This window comes from Siniperca chuatsi, linkage group LG22 (genome assembly GCF_020085105.1).
Source record: "Siniperca chuatsi isolate FFG_IHB_CAS linkage group LG22, ASM2008510v1, whole genome shotgun sequence".
Lineage (NCBI taxonomy): Eukaryota > Metazoa > Chordata > Actinopteri > Centrarchiformes > Sinipercidae > Siniperca > Siniperca chuatsi.
Genome location: NC_058063.1, coordinates 22,788,081 through 22,806,630, shown reverse-complemented (window position 1 = coordinate 22,806,630; position 18,550 = coordinate 22,788,081). Strand labels below are relative to the sequence as shown.

At 43.6% G+C, this 18,550-nt stretch overlaps 1 protein-coding gene across 3 annotated transcripts; it reads right to left on the bottom strand.

Moving 5' to 3' along the window:
- Positions 1-559: 559 nt before the first annotated feature.
- LOC122870131 (complement factor I-like) lies at positions 560-18,431 on the bottom strand. Of its 3 annotated transcripts, XM_044183950.1 has the most exons (17): positions 18,085-18,428; positions 16,601-16,758; positions 15,444-15,597; positions 15,019-15,082; positions 14,752-14,917; positions 14,327-14,502; positions 13,493-13,600; positions 13,266-13,391; positions 9,194-9,226; positions 9,058-9,078; positions 7,790-7,932; positions 7,419-7,522; positions 2,895-2,999; positions 2,611-2,786; positions 1,941-2,042; positions 1,696-1,844; positions 560-907 (listed from the first exon to the last, which is right to left on the bottom strand). In XM_044183950.1, exons 1-17 carry the CDS (start codon positions 18,142-18,144, stop codon positions 839-841), a joined length of 1,914 nt encoding a protein of 637 aa, XP_044039885.1. In that variant the 5' UTR covers positions 18,145-18,428; the 3' UTR covers positions 560-838. The 3 variants fall into 3 exon arrangements, with proteins under 3 accessions (XP_044039885.1, XP_044039886.1, XP_044039887.1); XM_044183951.1 differs by lacking the exons at positions 1,696-1,844; positions 1,941-2,042; positions 2,611-2,786; positions 2,895-2,999 and adding exons at positions 5,553-5,699; positions 6,464-6,639; positions 6,748-6,852 and having other exon boundaries at positions 18,085-18,431; XM_044183952.1 differs by lacking the exons at positions 560-907; positions 1,696-1,844; positions 1,941-2,042; positions 2,611-2,786; positions 2,895-2,999 and adding exons at positions 5,778-5,896; positions 6,464-6,639; positions 6,748-6,852.
- Positions 18,432-18,550: the final 119 nt, after the last annotated feature.

Here is an 18,550-nt window from a genome sequence, read left to right as displayed (position 1 = left end):
TATCGATACTGATACCATTACATTTTATTGTAAAAAGCGGCTTATGTACTTTCATGTAGGGGAGAGCAGTGAGTCATGATTCACGAGTCAAAAAGGTTATATTCAACCCCTTTCATGTTTCAGGTTTGAGGTATATTATTTTTTTCAATTCCATTAAAATAATAAGCTTCAGTGGGCTGAATATATTAGTCTAATTGAATGAAGTCTGCTAAAGTAACAGCTAATGATGACCAATTACAGTTTGAAAACTGAAGATCCGATACGACTACAATATTCATTCCACTGCTACATACCTGGATATTCTTTGCCTGAGCCTCTCTGCAAAGACGCTGCCATGTAGCGAACAGCCTTCAGACACACACTGCACTTCACAACGTTTTCATTCACAGCTGTGTAATATCTCCAAATGATGCTCCTCTTTAGTTCAGCCATCACTGCAGGATTAATTCAACTAGCTGTAGAAACAGCATTTTTATTTTGCTTGCGATACATATAAAACTGCATTTTATTGACAGTTACTAGCTGCATAAAGAAATGTCAGTATTTGGTCAACCACAGAAACAGGAAAATATATTTTATTGGCATTTTGTTGGACACAAAGTGACATTTTAATACAATACAATCAGTACACAAATGATAGGCTATTTAAAGCATGTAATTATTTAAAACAGAGAACACTTCAGCTGGACTCTTAACAATTCAAAGTCCATCATCACACAGCTGTAGCCAAGGGAAAGGGCTACTTTAATCAACAACTATGACTGGTGAAGTGTTGAAAGAGTACAATTGTGTGTGTGTGTGTGTGTGTGTGTGTGTGTGTGTGTGTGTGTTCGTCTTATCAGGTGTTGAACTTGGTGACCGCAGGCCACCCTGTGTGAAGTCTGATCCACTCAAAGTAATGAGCCACCTGTCGGAGAGAGAGATTAACGTTACGACATCATTTGTGACATTGTTTGTGCACCTGTGCAGGTGAAGCAGTGAATATGAAAGCAAACGAAACAATAAATTGTAGTGCAGCTACGAGTTTGTAATATTTGACTTTAGTACGAGTATTTACTTTTTGCTGTCTGGTTGAATTCTGTGTGAATTCACTTAGTGAATTTGCATTTGGACATGAAAGCTGTGTTCATGTGTCTTTGTGAAAATGATTGTGGAGGAGAAAAACAAATCACTTTCTAAATGAACATTTTCACATTTGAAGTACAAAGAGTCAGTAAAATATAAATGTACAAAAGGAAAAATCTTCATTCAAACATAAAATTTGTTTTCCCCTAAATGCACCGACATCATACATTATTAACTATATTTAACTGCATAATTACAGAACGTGAATTTTATGTACGTATATTATGCATTTTAAAGTATATTGCATTACAATGCTAAACCATTATACAAAATATAAAAATACTTAAATTAATTTTACTTGTGTATACTGTATGTGTCTTTCCTATGTATATATAGATTTAACTTTGTATGTTTAAATACATTTCTATGTGTTTTACCTGTATGTTTTCCTCTGTGCACATGTATGTATAGACGTGCTTTTCCTATTTATATATGCATACATGTATTTTCCCGGTTTATATATGTGTAGATGTATTTTTATTGTTTATACACACATATTATCTCCTGTGTGTATATATATATATATATATATATATATATATATATATATGTACAGTATTTATGTTTTACCTGTGTATAAACTCCGGGGAACCCTGGCTGCCCACACCTCTCTCCCCAGCTGACGATGCCCCACAGGTAGGAAACACCCAGTTCATCCTTACAAACCAGAGGACCTCCGCTGTCCCCCTGACAGGAGTCCACACTGCCGTCCAGATCACCTGCGCCCACACACACACACACACACAAATTAGCACCTGCACAATGTCTATAAAACAGCTGGTTTGTGTGTATATAGCAACCACGCACACACCCACCTGCACACATCATGCCTGGTTTGAAGCGTTTTTTGTAGAAAGCCTGACAGTTGGCGATGAGGGATACGTTGGCCCAGAGCAACACCTGAGCTGCTTTGCCGTCTATGAACAGAGCCATCAATATTTAAACACTGACGTGATCATTTTCAGACCCACTAATCTCGTTTTCCTCCATTCAAGCTTATTGACAATCTGACTCCTCAAATGCAGCACGGAAAGTTTGGTATGCCGGTTACAGAGCATGACAGAAACGCTGATCCACAAAATGTTGAACAAAATCGGTTCTGTTCACAAAAGATCACTTTTGGTGTAGTTGAAAGCATTTCACGCCGCAAAATAATATGTTGATTTTTGATGTAATAATTACAATATTGATTTGTAACACTCTGCGACGAGTTGGCCACTGTCCAGGGTGTACCCTGCCTAAGGCCCAAAGTCACTGGGATAGGCTCCAGTCACCCGCGACCCCTAACGGGACCAAGCGGTAGAAAATGGATGGATGGATGGATTTGTAACACTTGACAGAATAATAATAAGTAATAAGTTGTATCACCCGAGGCATTTTAGCCGTCCTCGCCTCCTTATTTACACCAATGTTCCAGTTGTTGTAGTTGGAAACATCAACTTTTGAGTGCGTGGTGACGTAAAAGCTGGCCGGTAACGCACAAACCTGCGGTTCGTCCCCATCCAGAGATGCTGCAGGTGTGGTTGGGCTGAAACAGGTGGATGGACCAGGGAACACAGACGGCGCTGACGGCCGGGTTGTCCTCCAGACATTTTTGCTTGAAGGGAAGCTTCTCCAGCTGCACCAGAGCGATGTCGTTCTCATAGGTGCTGGCGTTGTACCTGCAGGACAATTATTTAAAATGTCTCCATTCAGTCAGCGTTAGTGTTTACAGTCACGTGTAATGATTGAGCTAAGCAGGGTTATCAGTCACATAGATAGATAGACACCTGGGGTGGATGCGAATGTCTTGAACAGGAACAATGTCAGTCGTGCCCTGAGCTCTAGACTTCTTCCAGAGAGAAAACTTCACCTTGAACGCAGAGGGGTTGGGCCTAGTACAGAGACACGGGGTGAGAGACTGGTATTATTATTACAAGTGACAAACTACTGCTCCTACAAAAGGTACCACCACTACTATTACAATTAGCGTACTGGCCCAAATAGGGAGTTGTATTATATGTTATGTATTATATTAGAGGATTAGACAATCAGATGTTGGAGAGAGAGAGAGTCCCAAAGAGTGTTGCATTGTGCGTTGTTTGTAGCGTTAATGTTGCTAGGCTAGCGACGTTCTTCAAGTCTACTTATAGTGCGTCTTTTAGAGTCCAATTTAATCTACAGGAGTTTCTGTCTTCACTGCAGACTCATCACCGAATCATCTGTCAAGCAGCCAAGAATTACTGGTGTCACGATGAGGAGCTCAAAAGACAAAAGGCCGCTTCCAAGAGCATGTGACTGCAGCAAGCTACATTATGCTTTTAATGGAAGTAGCATTATTTCATGGAAAAGAGAGGTCTTCTTATAATCGCTGTTATATGAGGGCCAGTGCGCTACAACCACTACTACTTCATACTCTGCTGCATCGTCATTTACATCCACTTAAACGCTCATCCCACCTGACGCAGTGAGCAGCAGTGAGTACCCAGCATCCTCCGATGTAAGCTCCTCCACAATCGATCTTCCTGTTCTCCTCCAGAGCAATCTGCCACTGGATCTGAGTCTGCAGACAGACAAACGAGGCCGAACAGGAACAGTGTTGGGAAATCACACGCGGACGTCATATCAACCAGTGGTTTCCCAACGTTTTCTGTCTTTCCGCCCTTTGACAGCTGAAAACACTGCGGCCGTGCATGACCAGGGGAAGTGAGCTTGGGAACTGATGTAAGAAATGATAATGATAGCAGTGACACACAGTGTAGCTTTCAACAGATGTGCTGGCAACTGTAATTAGACAGACAGACAGACAGACAGGTGTGTTTCTAACTGACCGGGTTTGCTGGGACTCCTCCCACCACTCTCTTCACTCGGCTGCTCCTGCCTCGCTCCTCCACTTTCACATCATCCACTGTGGTTATATTGGGAATCCCACAGTATAACTGGGACTCAGATACACTCTGTCGGCTATCGTTTCTAGACACACACACAGAGTTGTTGAAATTCATATCCAGCTCTGATGAGACTTGGTCTGATTGTATGACTTGACATATGGGACGTAAGCTGACTCGTAAGATGATCTGGTGACCTGAGGCTTCACTTTAGTAACTTGACTTCAACACTGCAAATACCAGTACACTACATGGCCAAAAGTATGTGGACACCCAACCATTCCAGCCATACGTGACGGTTGAACATGTAATTCCAAGACTATGGGCATTAATCAGCTATAACAGCCTCCGCTCTTCTGGTTTCTGTCTTTAAACCAGATGTAGAGCATTAGTGAGGTCCAATACTGATGTTGGGTGATCAGGTCTGTTTCTTCCGGTTTCTTCAGGGTTTGAAATACGGGGGAGCTGTGGGAGCTCTAAAATGAATCGTAATTTTTGGTGCCACTGGTTTTTTTCTGTATAAATTAGATTTTGCTGTATATTTGGGTTCCTGAAATAAATGTTGGCTAACAGTAAAGCACTTGTCAACATGCATGTTTATTCGCCCATAATGTCAGATAATTTGTGTTTAATAAACACAACGAGCAATTAAAAAATATATTGCAACGGTGAAAATGTTTTGTGTTTCGTTGTTGTCCCAGGCTAAATATTCTCTGTATGAATAGAAATGTGTTGATAGTATATTTACCCCCCACCCCCGGAAAATAGGGCTCCACCGAAACAGTAATTCAAACACTGTTTCTTTATGGAGCTGGCCTTGTGCACGGGACATTGTCATGTTGAAACAGGAAAGGGACAAACAAACATGTATAACTGTTGCCATAAATTTGGAAGAACACTATTATTATTGTATGCTGCAGCATTAAGATTTCGTCATTGACAGAAATGACTCAGACTAGATAATGAAATAAAATTTTCGTCATTGGAACTAAGGAAAAGCAATATGTGGACAGGGTCGTCTACATACTTTTGGCCATAAAGTGTACTGCTACTTCTGATAATACTTCGCTGTAAAGTGTCACTGTTTGTACCACATACCGTTTTTGGGAGATATGTACTCTGAAATAAAGAAAAAAACAAAAGTCATTATCATCACCACCACGAACAACAACAGCAACAGTTTCCTGTGAAAGGTTCAGCCCACTGCTGTTTACACTTCAGTTACAGGCATACCTGTGTTTCTGAGGCCGAGCACCACCGCTGGCTCTGTGGAAAATAGAAATATATTACAAATACTGCCAGCTATCGGACAGACAGTGCTAAACTGTCACAATCGCCAATAACGCCCCAGCACTATATTTAAAACCGACATCAACAACATTACTGCAGCATTGGGTGTGGTGTTCCTGAAGTTGGTCTGCAGTGTGACGATTATTCACATTGCACTGAACACTTATTACAAACTTATTGGTCTAATTGGACTATACTTAGTTAACCACATGAACACACCAATTCTGCTTTGGTCAGTCTGTTGGATTAACTACAGTATTTATGTTTTACCTGTGTATAAACTCCGAGGAACCCTGGCTGCCCACACCTCTCTCCCAGCTGACGATGCCCCACAGGTAGGAAACACCCAGTTCATCCTTACAAACCAGAGGACCTCCGCTGTCCCCTGACAGGAGTCCACACTGCCGTCCAGATCACCTGCGCCCACACACACACACACACACAAATTAGCACCTGCACAATGTCTATAAAACAGCTGGTTTGTGTGTATATAGCAACCACGCACACACCCACCTGCACACATCATGCCTGGTTTGAAGCGTTTTTGTAGAAAGCCTGACAGTTGGCGATGAGGGATACGTTGGCCCAGAGCAACACCTGAGCTGCTTTGCCGTCTATGAACAGAGCCATCAATATTTAAACACTGGCGTGATCATTTTCAGACCCACTAATCTCTCGTTTTCCTCCATTCAAGCTTATTGACAATCTGACTCCTCAAATGCAGCACGGAAAGTTTGGTATGCGGTTACAGAGCATGACAGAAGCGCTGATCCACAAAATGTTGAACAAAATCGGTTCTGTTCACAAAAGATCACTTTTGGTGTAGTTGAAAGCATTTCACGCCGCAAAATAATATGTTGATTTTTGATGTAATAATTACAATATTGATTTGTAACACTCTGCTGACGAGTTGGCCACTGTCCAGGGTGTACCCTGCCTAAGGCCCAAAGTCACTGGGATAGGCTCCAGTCACCCGCGACCCCTAACGGGACCAAGCGGTAGAAAATGGATGGATGGATGGATTTGTAACACTTGACAGAATAATAATAAGTAATAAGTTGTATCACCCGAGGCATTTTAGCCGTCCTCGCCTCCTTATTTACACCAATGTTCCAGTTGTTGTAGTTGGAAACATCAACTTTTGAGTGCGTGGTGGCGTAAAGCTGGCGTAACGCACAAACCTGCGGTTCGTCCCCATCCAGAGATGCTGCAGGTGTGGTTGGGCTGAAACAGGTGGATGGACCAGGGAACACAGACGGCGCTGACGGCCGGGTTGTCCTCCAGACATTTTTGCTTGAAGGGAAGCTTCTCCAGCTGCACCAGAGCGATGTCGTTCTCATAGGTGCTGGCGTTGTACCTGCAGGACAATTATTTAAAATGTCTCCATTCAGTCAGCGTTAGTGTTTACAGTCACGTGTAATGATTGAGCTAAGCAGGGTTATCAGTCACATAGATAGATAGACACCTGGGGTGGATGCGAATGTCTTGAACAGGAACAATGTCAGTCGTGCCCTGAGCTCTAGACTTCTTCCAGAGAGAAAACTTCACCTTGAGCGCAGAGGGGTTGGGCCTAGTACAGAGACACGGGGTGAGAGACTGGTATTATTATTACAAGTGACAAACTACTGCTCCTACAAAAGGTACCACCACTACTATTACAATTAGCGTACTGGCCCAAATAGGGAGTTGTATTATATGTTATGTATTATATTAGAGGATTAGACAATCAGATGTTGGAGAGAGAGAGAGTCCCAAAGAGTGTTGCATTGTGCGTTGTTTGTAGCGTTAATGTTGCTAGGCTAGCGACGTTCTTCAAGTCTACTTATAGTGCGTCTTTTAGAGTCCAATTTAATCTACAGGAGTTTCTGTCTTCACTGCAGACTCATCACCGAATCATCTGTCAAGCAGCCAAGAATTACTGGTGTCACGATGAGGAGCTCAAAAAGACAAAAAGGCCGCTTCCAAGAGCATGTGACTGCAGCAAGCTACATTATGCTTTTAATGGAAGTAGCATTATTTCATGGAAAAGAGAGGTCTTCTTATAATCGCTGTTATATGAGGGCCAGTACGCTACAACCACTACTACTTCATACTCTGCTGCATCGTCATTTACATCCACTTAAACGCTCATCCCACCTGACGCAGTGAGCAGCAGTGAGTACCCAGCATCCTCCGATGTAAGCTCCTCCACAATCGATCTTCCTGTTCTCCTCCAGAGCAATCTGCCACTGGATCTGAGTCTGCAGACAGACAAACGAGGCCGAACAGGAACAGTGTTGGGAAATCACACGGACGTCATATCAACCAGTGGTTTCCCAACGTTTTCTGTCTTTCCGCCCTTTGACAGCTGAAAACACTGCGGCCGTGCATGACCAGGGGGAAGTGAGCTTGGGAACTGATGTAAGAAATGATAATGATAGCAGTGACACACAGTGTAGCTTTCAACAGATGTGCTGGCAACTGTAATTAGACAGACAGACAGACAGACAGGTGTGTTTCTAACTGACCGGGTTTGCTGGGACTCCTCCCACCACTCTCTTCACTCGGCTGCTCCTTCCTCGCTCCTCCACTTTCACATCATCCACTGTGGTTATATTGGGAATCCCACAGTATAACTGGGACTCCAGATACACTCTGTCGGCTATCGTTTCTAGACACACACACAGAGTTGTTGAAATTCATATCCAGCTCTGATGAGACTTGGTCTGATTGTATGACTTGACATATGGGACGTAAGCTGACTCGTAAGATGATCTGGTGACCTGAGGCTTCACTTTAGTAACTTGACTTCAACACTGCAAATACCAGTACACTACATGGCCAAAAGTATGTGGACACCCAACCATTCCAGCCATACGTGACGGTTGAACATGTAATTCCAAGACTATGGGCATTAATCAGCTATAACAGCCTCCGCTCTTCTGGTTTCTGTCTTTAAACCAGATGTAGAGCATTAGTGAGGTCCAATACTGATGTTGGGTGATCAGGTCTGTTTCTTCCGGTTTCTTCAGGGTTTGAAATACAGGGGAGCTGAATTTTTGGTGCCACTGGGTTTTTTTTCTGTATAAATTAGATTTTGCTGTATATTTGGGTTCCTGAAATAAATGTTGGCTAACAGTAAAGCACTTGTCAACGTGCATGTTTATTCGCCCATAAAGTCAGATAATTTGTGTTTAATAAACACAATGCTGTCTGTTCCTGCTGCGGCCATCCATGCGTGGGGGCGCATGTTCATAATTGCCATGGGATGTAACCTATGTCTGGTCTCTTTAACAAAGTAACGCAAATCACATTTTTATTGCTTCTCAGCAGAGAGCAATTAAAAAATATATTGCAACGGTGAAAATGTTTTGTGTTTCGTTGTTGTCCCAGGCTAAATATTCTCTGTATGAATAGAAATGTGTTGATAGTATATTTACCCCCCACCCCCGGAAAATAGGGCTCCACCGAAACAGTAATTCAAACACTGTGTTTCTTTATGGAGCTGGCCTTGTGCACGGGGGCATTGTCATGTTGAAACAGGAAAGGGACAAACAAACATGTATAACTGTTGCCATAAATTTGGAAGAACACTATTATTATTGTATGCTGCAGCATTAAGATTTCTCGTCATTGACAGAAATGACTCAGACTAGATAATGAAATAAAATTTCTCGTCATTGGAACTAAGGAAAAGCAATATGTGGACAGGGTCGTCTACATACTTTTGGCCATAAAGTGTACTGCTACTTCTGATAATACTTCGCTGTAAAGTGTCACTGTTTGTACCACATACCGTTTTTGGGAGATATGTACTCTGAAATAAAGAAAAAAAACAAAAGTCATTATCATCACCACCACGAACAACAACAGCAACAGTTTCCTGTGAAAGGTTCAGCCCACTGCTGTTTACACTTCAGTTACAGGCATACCTGTGTTTCTGAGGCCGAGCACCACCGCTGGCTCTGTGGAAAATAGAAATATATTACAAATACTGCCAGCTATCGGACAGACAGTGCTAAACTGTCACAATCGGCCAATAACGCCCCAGCACTATATTTAAAAACCGACATCAACAACATTACTGCAGCATTGGGTGTGGTGTTCCTGAAGTTGGTCTGCAGTGTGACGATTATTCACATTGCACTGAACACTTATTACAAACTTATTGGTCTAATTGGACTATACTTAGTCAACCACATGAACACACCAATTCTGCTTTGGTCAGTCTGTTGGATTAACTGGGCTGTTGCGCATGCGCCAGCCCGCATGCTGCCTGTTGCTGTAGCTCCGTCTCGTCGTCTTACTTTTTCCAACTTTTAACTTTACTTTTTCTTCCAAACTTGAGTAACTTGTGTGTAAGTGTAATTTAAACTACGCTCTTTGCGAAAATGAGGGTAGAAAGTGTTTTTGTACTTTTTTCGCCGTGGAATTTCTTCTTCTGCTACTCGGTCGGGGCACCGCTGCAGATCAGCTGTTTGGCCGCATTGTTTACACCAGGGAACAGCTGATCGCGCTGAACCAGCGGCATGGCGCCAGGACAACCGATGTCCCCGCTGAGATCTGGAGGAGGACACACCGAGGATGCAGAGGTGGAAGCAGGCGGCGAGGAAGAGAGAGGGGTGCAGACAAAAGAGACTTAAGAATAAGAGATTTAAGCCTTGTCTGCCTTCTCTCATCATGGGCAACGTGAGATCGCTGGCGAATAAAATGGACGAGCTAACGGCGTTAGCCCGGAGTCAGACGGAGTTTCCGTGAGTGTAGTTTGATGTGCTTCTCAGAGACATGGCTACACCAGGATATCCCGGATCATAACGTTTCCATCGACGGCTTTCAGACTGTTCGGGCCGACAGGGATCACACCGGGAGCGGTAAGCGGAAAGGCGGCGGGCTTGCTGTTCTAGTTAACAACAGATGGTGTAACCCTGGTCACATTACCATCAAGCAGAGTATCTGTACCCCGGACATTGAACTGTTAGCTGTGGGACTCCGGCCATATTATCTGCCACGTGAATTTTCACATGCCATTGTTGTGGCTGTTTACATCCCCCCCTCTGCTAACCCGGCATCGGCGTGCAACGCCATTCACACCGCCATAGCACAACTCCAGACTCAACACCCGAGTGCACTCATTTTAATCTGAGGTGACTTCAACCATGTCAGTGTTTCAACAACACTGACTAATTCATCCAGTATGTGAGCTGTCCTACTAGGGAGGAGAGGACACTGGACCTGCTGTATGCCAACGTTAAGGACGCATACAGCTCTTCCCCCCTCCCCCCTCTGGGTAGGTCAGACCACAACCTGGTTCATCTTAAACCCTGCTATGTGCCTCTGGTTAAAAGGCAGCATGCGACCACAAGGACAGTGAGGAGATGGTCGGAGGAGGCCTACGAGACGCTACAGGAATGTTTCGAAGTGACAAATTGGGATGCACTCTGTGAGCCTCATGGAGAGGACACTGACGGCTCACTGAGTGCATCACTGGCTACATTAACTTCTGTGTGGACTGCAATGTCCCAACCAAGACGGTCCATTGTTACCCAAATAACAAACCGTGGGTAACAAAAGACATCAAGGACATCCTGAATGCCAAGAGGAGGGCCTTTACTGATGGTAATAGGGAGGAGGTGAGGGCAATCCAGGCCGACCTGAAGGTGAAAATCAGGGAGGCCAAAGAGAAGTACAGGAGGAAGCTGGAGCGGAAACTCCAGCAGAACAATATGAGGGAGGTCTGGAGCGGCATGAAGACCATCACTGGCTTCAGACCGACTGGCAGCAGAGGAGTTGATGGCAGCTTGGACAGGGCCAACGAACTGAATCTGTTCTTTAACAGATTCGACACACCGGCTCCTGGTCATCCCCCCTCTAACTCAGCTGCTGTCGGCCCTCAAGCTCCTCTGAGTACTCTGTTCCCCCCTCCCCATCAGGCTAACGGCCCTCTCCAGACCGACGACTCCCCCCCTCCCCCACCTGTAACTTCTGCTGTGTGCCTGACTGCTGACCAGGTGAGAGGACAGCTGATGAGGCTCCACTCGAACAAGGCTGCAGGCCCCGATGGCGTTAGCCCCGGGGTGCTAAAAGCCTGTGCCCCCCAGCTTTGTGGAGTCCTTCAACACGTCTTTAACCTGAGCCTGAGTCTTCAAAGGGTCCCCATTCTGTGGAAGACATCTTGCCTCGTTCCTGTGCCGAAGACGCCACGTCCCAGTGGCTCCAAGGACTACAGACCGGTGGCACTGACCTCCCACATAATGAAGACCCTGGAGAGACTAGTGCTGGTACAGCTGCGGCCCATGGTCAGACCCCTCCTGGATCCCCTTCAGTTCGCCTACCAGCCCCGACTGGGAGTTGAGGACGCCATCATCTACCTGCTTAACCGCATCCACACCCACCTGGACAGGCCGGCAAGCACGGTGAGGATCATGTTTTTGACTTCTCCAGTGCTTTTAACACCATCCGGCCTGCCCTGCTGGGAGAGAAGCTGGCAGCGATGCAGGTGGACGCCCCCCTTGTGTCCTGGATTGTGGACTACCTGACTGGCAGACCACAGCACGTGCACCTGCAGCACTGTGTGTCAGACAGCGTGGTCAGCAACACTGGGGCCCCTCAGGGGACTGTCCTCTCTCCCTTCCTCTTCACCATCTACACCACAGACTTCAGCTACCACACAGAGTCCTGCCACCTTCAGAAGTTCTCTGATGACTCTGCTGTGGTGGGATGTGTCAGCGGTGGTGATGAGACGGAGTACAGGGCTGTGGTGGGTAACTTTGTTTCATGGTGCGAGCAGAACCATCTGCAGCTCAATGCGACAAAGTCAAAGGAGCTGATTGTGGATCTACGGAGGGCCAAGGCACCAGTGACCCGGTTTCCATCCAGGGGTCAGTGTGGACATTGTGGAGGACTACAAGTACCTGGGAGTACACTTGGATAATAAACTGGACTGGACCAAGAACACTCAGGCTGTTTACAGGAAGGGCCAGAGCCGCCTCTATTTCCTGAGGAGGCTGAGGTCCTTCAACATCTGCCGGACAATGCTGAAGATGTTCTATGAGTCTGTGGTGGCCAGTGCTATCCTGTATGCTGTTGCATGCTGGGGCAGCAGGTTAAAGGTAGCGGACGCAAACAGACTGAACAAACTGATCCGTAAGGCCAGTAACATTGTGGGGTGGAGCTGGACTCTCTGGCGGTGGTGTCAGAGAGGAGGATGCTGGCCAAACTACACGCCATCTTGGACAGTGTCTCCCACCCGCTCCATGACGTGCTGGTCAAGCAAAGGAGCACCTTCAGCGGAAGACTCATCCCACCAAAGAGCACCACAGAGCGCCACAGGAAGTCATTCCTGCCTGTGGCCATCAAACTATTTAACTCCTCCCTCTAAGGATTAGTCTGTTTGACCCTAGGTCACTAAACTGGACATTGAGCATTACATCTCCGCCATAATTAATAATAATTGTGCAATATTCTGTTTACTACTCAAGTGCAATATTAGTTTTCCCTTGTTAGTTTTTCTTATTACTGTTACGGATATACCTCAATTACTCTCGACAGTACATGCACCTCCGCTTTTACTTTTACTTTTACTATTTACTTTTACTTTTACTTTTACTATTATTTATTACATAATTAGTGACATTGTATTTATACTGTACTTCACCATCTACCAGTAAACCCACTTGGTACTCGACACTTAGTTTATCTTATACTTATACCAACATGTTACTTAATTTATTTCTGACCTGTTTATAGTGTATAATATCGTTTTCTCCTGTGTGCACTGACGTAAAGAAGAGCTACTGGAACAAAGAGTTTCCCTACGGGGATCAATAAAGTATTTCTGATTCTGATTCTGATTCTGTTATTGACAGGAGGTGGAGCCTATCATACCACCAAGACTGTTGGCTATTGGTTCAAACATGAAGCGGAAGAAACTGAAATCGTGCACGTGAATGGAAGTAAATGATGTTTGGGTAAACAGATATTAAAATGTCTGTGTGAGTGTCTCACTGTTGTCCATAGATGTGCGTTTCACTGATTCATCCCCGCCATCCAGACAGTCGATCTGTCCGTCCCGGAGTGCATCTTTATGGACACACACACCCGTGTTGCAGAGGAAACTACCGTTCCTGCAATCTGACAAACACAATAATTCACAGTGTGAAAGACGGGAGATACAGGGTTATCAAATCCATTTAGCCTATGCGTGTGTGTGTGTGTGTGTGTGTTTGCTTTACTTTTGCAGCACATCTCGTCACTGCGGTCGCCACAGTCATCAACACCGTCACAAGTCTGGTTCAGAAACACACACTTCATGTTTACACATTTGAAGCCACACTCCTCCTCTGAAACACAGACAAAAAAAAATCACAATACTGGAAAAGTATAGCAAAATACAAGAGACAACTTCTCAAATTGTACCCTGTTCGTAGTGGAGGGGTTTGTGCGCTTTATTGGCCCTTTGAAGAAATATAATCAGGAGCCCAGGGAATCTCAGGCCTTAGTTGAGGGCCAGACAGATAGTAGTTTATGAGTACTGAGAGAGCCTGAGTTGTTTTTGGGAGCCATTTGTCCCCTGTACGCTTGTGAGACCTGTGTTCATGTTTTTGGCTTTGGATCAAGGATGTTAAATGCGGGCATTGGCCTCTGACAAGGGTGTGCCTTTTTACCTCTCCTGTTTGGGATATTCATGGACAGAATATCAAGCCAAAGCAGGTGACTGGACAGTGTCCTATTTGGTGTCGCTGGGGTAGCATCTCCTTTATGTGAAGATGATGTGCAGCTTTTAGCTGATTGTGACGAGGTCAGGGTGAAGACAAACAAACACCAAGTCTAAGAATATGTTTGTCCCCGGTGAAATGAATAGATGACCAGAGTGAAAGACTTAAGGTATCTTGGATTGTTATTCATAAGGGTTAATATATCATTGAATGTCACAACTTGATGATGAACAGGAATTGTTTCACTTTCACAAGTTGTGAATATCCTAACAGTGTGTTGTTACTATGGATTGTTCTTATGCACACAGTAAACACAACCTATAGAATAGAGTAGAATCAGTACATACTAACCTTCTGGTGCTTGTGATGCCTCATAGCAGGTTACCGTAGCAACATTCCTGTTGCCAATCCTGACCTTGTCGTAGATTACACACTCAGCTAGAGAAGTCTCATAACCTTGGCAGCGGATGCTAACACAGCTAGCTGGGTACAGCTTGTTTTTCATGAAACCAAGAGTCACCGCACCACTGTAAGTACACACACAAGTCACATTGTAGGTACAGTATACTGTACATGACTTACAAAATGTAGTGTAACAGCTTTGGAGTTCGTGGAAGGCATATTTTTTTTATTTTGATGGAGCTACTGTAGGCTACCAGGTGATGTAAATGTATATTTATCCTCAAAGTTTAAAGTCTGTTCTTTATACATGCCAAATTGTACACATTGTATATGCATATTGTAAACATGCATTATATAAATATATCTCTTCTCACAGTGGCTTTCCATGCTCCTTGCAGGCCACATTAGCAGCCGCCATGTTCCAAATCTTCCCACAGACCAGTAAATCCTCCCCACCTATAGTGCTCCCAGTGTCAGGAATGAAGACCCTGACCACTCCTGTGTCTGGGTCTATTGAACTTCTGAACTTTGGATGATTTTCTGTGGTGAGAAAGAGATAAAGGTAACATTAACTATAAGTAGGAATATAACAGTGATACTAAAAATACTACAAGGCACTTAATGTATCTGTGAGTGCGAACCTCTGCAATTTTCCCCAAAGTGGGACATAGCGGGTTTCTTGGTCCGACATGAGAGAGCCATCAGCTGAAAAACAGATTACCATTGTGTAAAATAAAATGAAAATTTGGTGCCTTAATGATAAAATTTTCATGACCAAAACCAATTATGTTTACTAATGTACTCTTTTGAAATGGTTGCATTATTGAAATCAGCCAGGTCTTGAAGTATCACTTAGATTTGAGTCTGTTGATCGATTTTGCATCTTTTTAAATGGTTCTGATTCTTGACAGGATATAGAGAGGGTCTCAGTAGGTCCACAATTTTCTTCAGAAACTGATTAGCAGCATAGAAAACTTTATATCTATAACAAATTCCTGATTCGTGTCTCTACAGCCAGTTCAATTTCCAGACCAGCTGTCGATACCCAACCCTATACATTAGTTACCTGGCAGTAGGAGCGGTAGTTTCTATTGTCCCGCCCACAAACTGGGGTCATGCCCTCAGCAGGACACAGATAGGGTGGTTTACATGAGCACTGTCCTTCGATGCAACGCTCCCATGGACGACAAAACACCAGGTCACATGATGCACGAGTATACCTGATAAATGTTGGAAGATAGATCATACAGACTACAAACACAGATTCATCTCACATAATCTATACACAGATTTTTACAGTGAGCTAAGAAAATAGAATGAACTCTAGTGGCAGTAAGCCTTAGATAGCTGGACTTCCTGTGTCAGAATTGTCTAGATCTACTGATTAGGAGGGAAGTTCTCAGTATTTAACCTCTGTGGGATTTTCTCCATCATGTCACATTCGATTTGCTTCCCTTCCTTTGTGAAGGACCTCGTAAGTTGCAGTAGGAACAGACTCAGCTTGTGAGTTCCCTTAAATCACAAAGTAAATATAGTGGTTGTCGTAATTTAGTAGAGTCAGTAGCTTAAAACAGTGGAATCCTAGCTAAACTTTGTTCAGTGAGTCACATTGGTCTGGTGTTTTGCTCACTGACGGCTTTTGTTTAAGAATGGGATCATCTTCCTGTGTTAGAGCCAGAAAAATATTGTGGATGAGATGGAAACAGCTGTATAGGTTGTTAGGTCGAGTTTCCAAAAAAAACAACAACTCTTAAATAAAGTTTTTTTCTGTAATTGCCATGGCAAACGTTAACTGCTCCCAGCAACCGCTACCACAGCTTCTGTGTCAACTAAAAATAAAGCCACCAGAATGGATACATCACTCGCCACTGATGAACACAATGTCAGACTGAATGATATGAAATGGGAATTCAGTGTGATTATCTGGCAAGAGACAAACAGCCCCTAAGGACAAATACTTCCCCAGGGAGTGAACAGTAATATCTTTAAAGACAGAACCCAGTGAGTCCTGAGATTGTAGTGAACAGAAACCCATTCACTTTTTGTCTAATTCTGCTGCACTGACCATTCAGTGTCAGTGTTTATGTTTGTTACTGATAAACCAATGGCAACAATAAGTAATAAAGAATATAAGAAAGAAATATAAATAAAAGAGAAAAAAGAAACTAACAAAGAAAATAAGACAACCAAAGGAAGAAGTCCAGCCAAACAAAATCCACTTACTTCTTTTCCAGACACTCGGGTGGACCCAGAAACTCATCTCTCTCGGGTGCTTTAGGGGTTGTGGGGGCAGGGCTGGTGACCAAAGGGGTGGGGGGTTGGATTGATAAGTCTGGTTCCTGCTTGTGTGGAAATGATTCATCCTCATAACCTGACCACTGCTGGAGAAATTAAAATGTAATACAGTTACAAATCAATAGGACATGGTTATGCACATCATCAGCTCTGACTGTGTCCTGTTAAATTTTTGCGCAGATGATACACAGCTTTATATCTCTGTAAACGTACAAGTACTTTGCTTTGACACATTTAATTATCACTTTTATTGACTGTGTCATGTACGTTTGAATTAGTTACCCTATGCATAACTGTGGACAATATCCAAAATTAAGTCTTTCCTGTCTCCCCACAATCTGAAGAAATGTATCCATGCTTTTTTTCCTTGCTTAATTGGCTTCCAGTGCAGGTTAGAAATTATTTTAAAATTTACCATTTGGTGTGTTGGGCCCCTCTTACATGCCTGACATTTCAAACCCTCAAATCTCATGTATATCTCTGAGGTCTACTGACCTAAAACTGTTGGTTGCTCCAGGGTCTAGACTGAAACAGAGAGGGGTTGTGCCTTTGCTGTCATGGCCCAGGGAATGCGGATCAGCCTCCCTCTTATTGTTAGAGGCGCGCTACTGAAACCTTTAAGTGGGTATACAGACCGAACACAGCCCTGGGTTAAAACAACACAAAGGGCTTTGTTGGTGGGGGCGTGTTGGTTCAGGTACCAGTGAGACAATGAAACATGATGCAGGAAGCCGAGGTTGAGTAACAGTGTCATGAGTTTTTAGACTTATGAGACACCAAAACACCACACAGCAGTGTATAATATTATGAGGGATGCAATCATTTTATCTTTTTTGACGCAACAATGGCAAGGTAAGCGGTAGAAATATGTCATTCACCGTAAGTTAATAAGTAATCTACAAGTAATGTGAACTTGGACGTATCTGACTGGCCACCACAGTTTTTTGCCTCTTTGTCGGCACCCCTTGAGTGGTTGCATTGAAATGAATGAGGGAGTTGTATTTTTTTCATGCAGGGTCTTAAGAAGGTCTGAATGTGACCTAAGTCCCACCTCAAAGGCCATTTCTATTCCTTTGCATTTGGATCTAAATAACTCTCTTGAAAATTGTTAAGTATTTTGGTCAACTTGTATTTGACTTGTAACTGACTTGACTGATATAATGTACTTAACTGCTCATCATGCTCTTTTTCTGGAACACATACGTGTACTGTATTTACTAGCCAAACTCAACTGCCATGCAATACATACTATCTTTGTCCTGCACTAAGCAACATCAAACAGAAATACATTGTGGGGAATCCTACTTAATACAAGCAATAAAAACAAATACACAAATACAGACAAAAGAAAGTGATGGGATGTTTTTGAACAATTAAAAGATAAGGTTAAAAGACAGCATGAGTTAACTCACCGTTTCAGAGAGAACAACGAGAAGAAACAGCAAGAAAAGAGAAACTCTGGCTGATCTCATCCTGACAAACACAAGCAGTCTGGTTTCCTCCACAGTTCAGCTTCTCACAAAAATGTTTTATTCTTTTTCTTCCTGTGCTTAAAACATTTTGTTACTGATGCACAAAAGACAGAAATGACTCAGACTAGATAATAAAATATCTTTCACAGTGAAGAAACAGCTGCAGATACACACAGAGAGACAGTTATTCTCTCTCTAAGGGAGCAATGTGACTGACAGTCTGATATCTCTTCTGTCCACTGATAATGCCATCAATCAATCATTAGCCTGTCTTAAACAATGTGGTAACACACACACAAACGTGAACACAGCCTGGACTTCAGATTGATTCAGCTGACTGACCATGTACTGTAATGAAGAGTCGGGGGAGGGGTTTTTTTTTATGTGCAAGTGGGAAAACCCAGAT

Bases quoted from the DNA above. Each gene is read 5' to 3' on its own strand.
- LOC122870131 (XM_044183950.1), bottom strand. From the start codon at position 18,144: ATGAGATCAGCCAGAGTTTCTCTTTTCTTGCTGTTTCTTCTCGTTGTT. The intron at 2,787-2,894 runs GTGTCTATCTAT...ATTGTCCTGCAG, and splicing joins GACATTCGCATCCACCCCAG to GTACAACGCCAGCACCTATG. The intron at 1,845-1,940 runs GTGGGTGTGTGC...GTGTGGGCGCAG, and splicing joins ACCAGGCATGATGTGTGCAG to GTGATCTGGACGGCAGTGTG.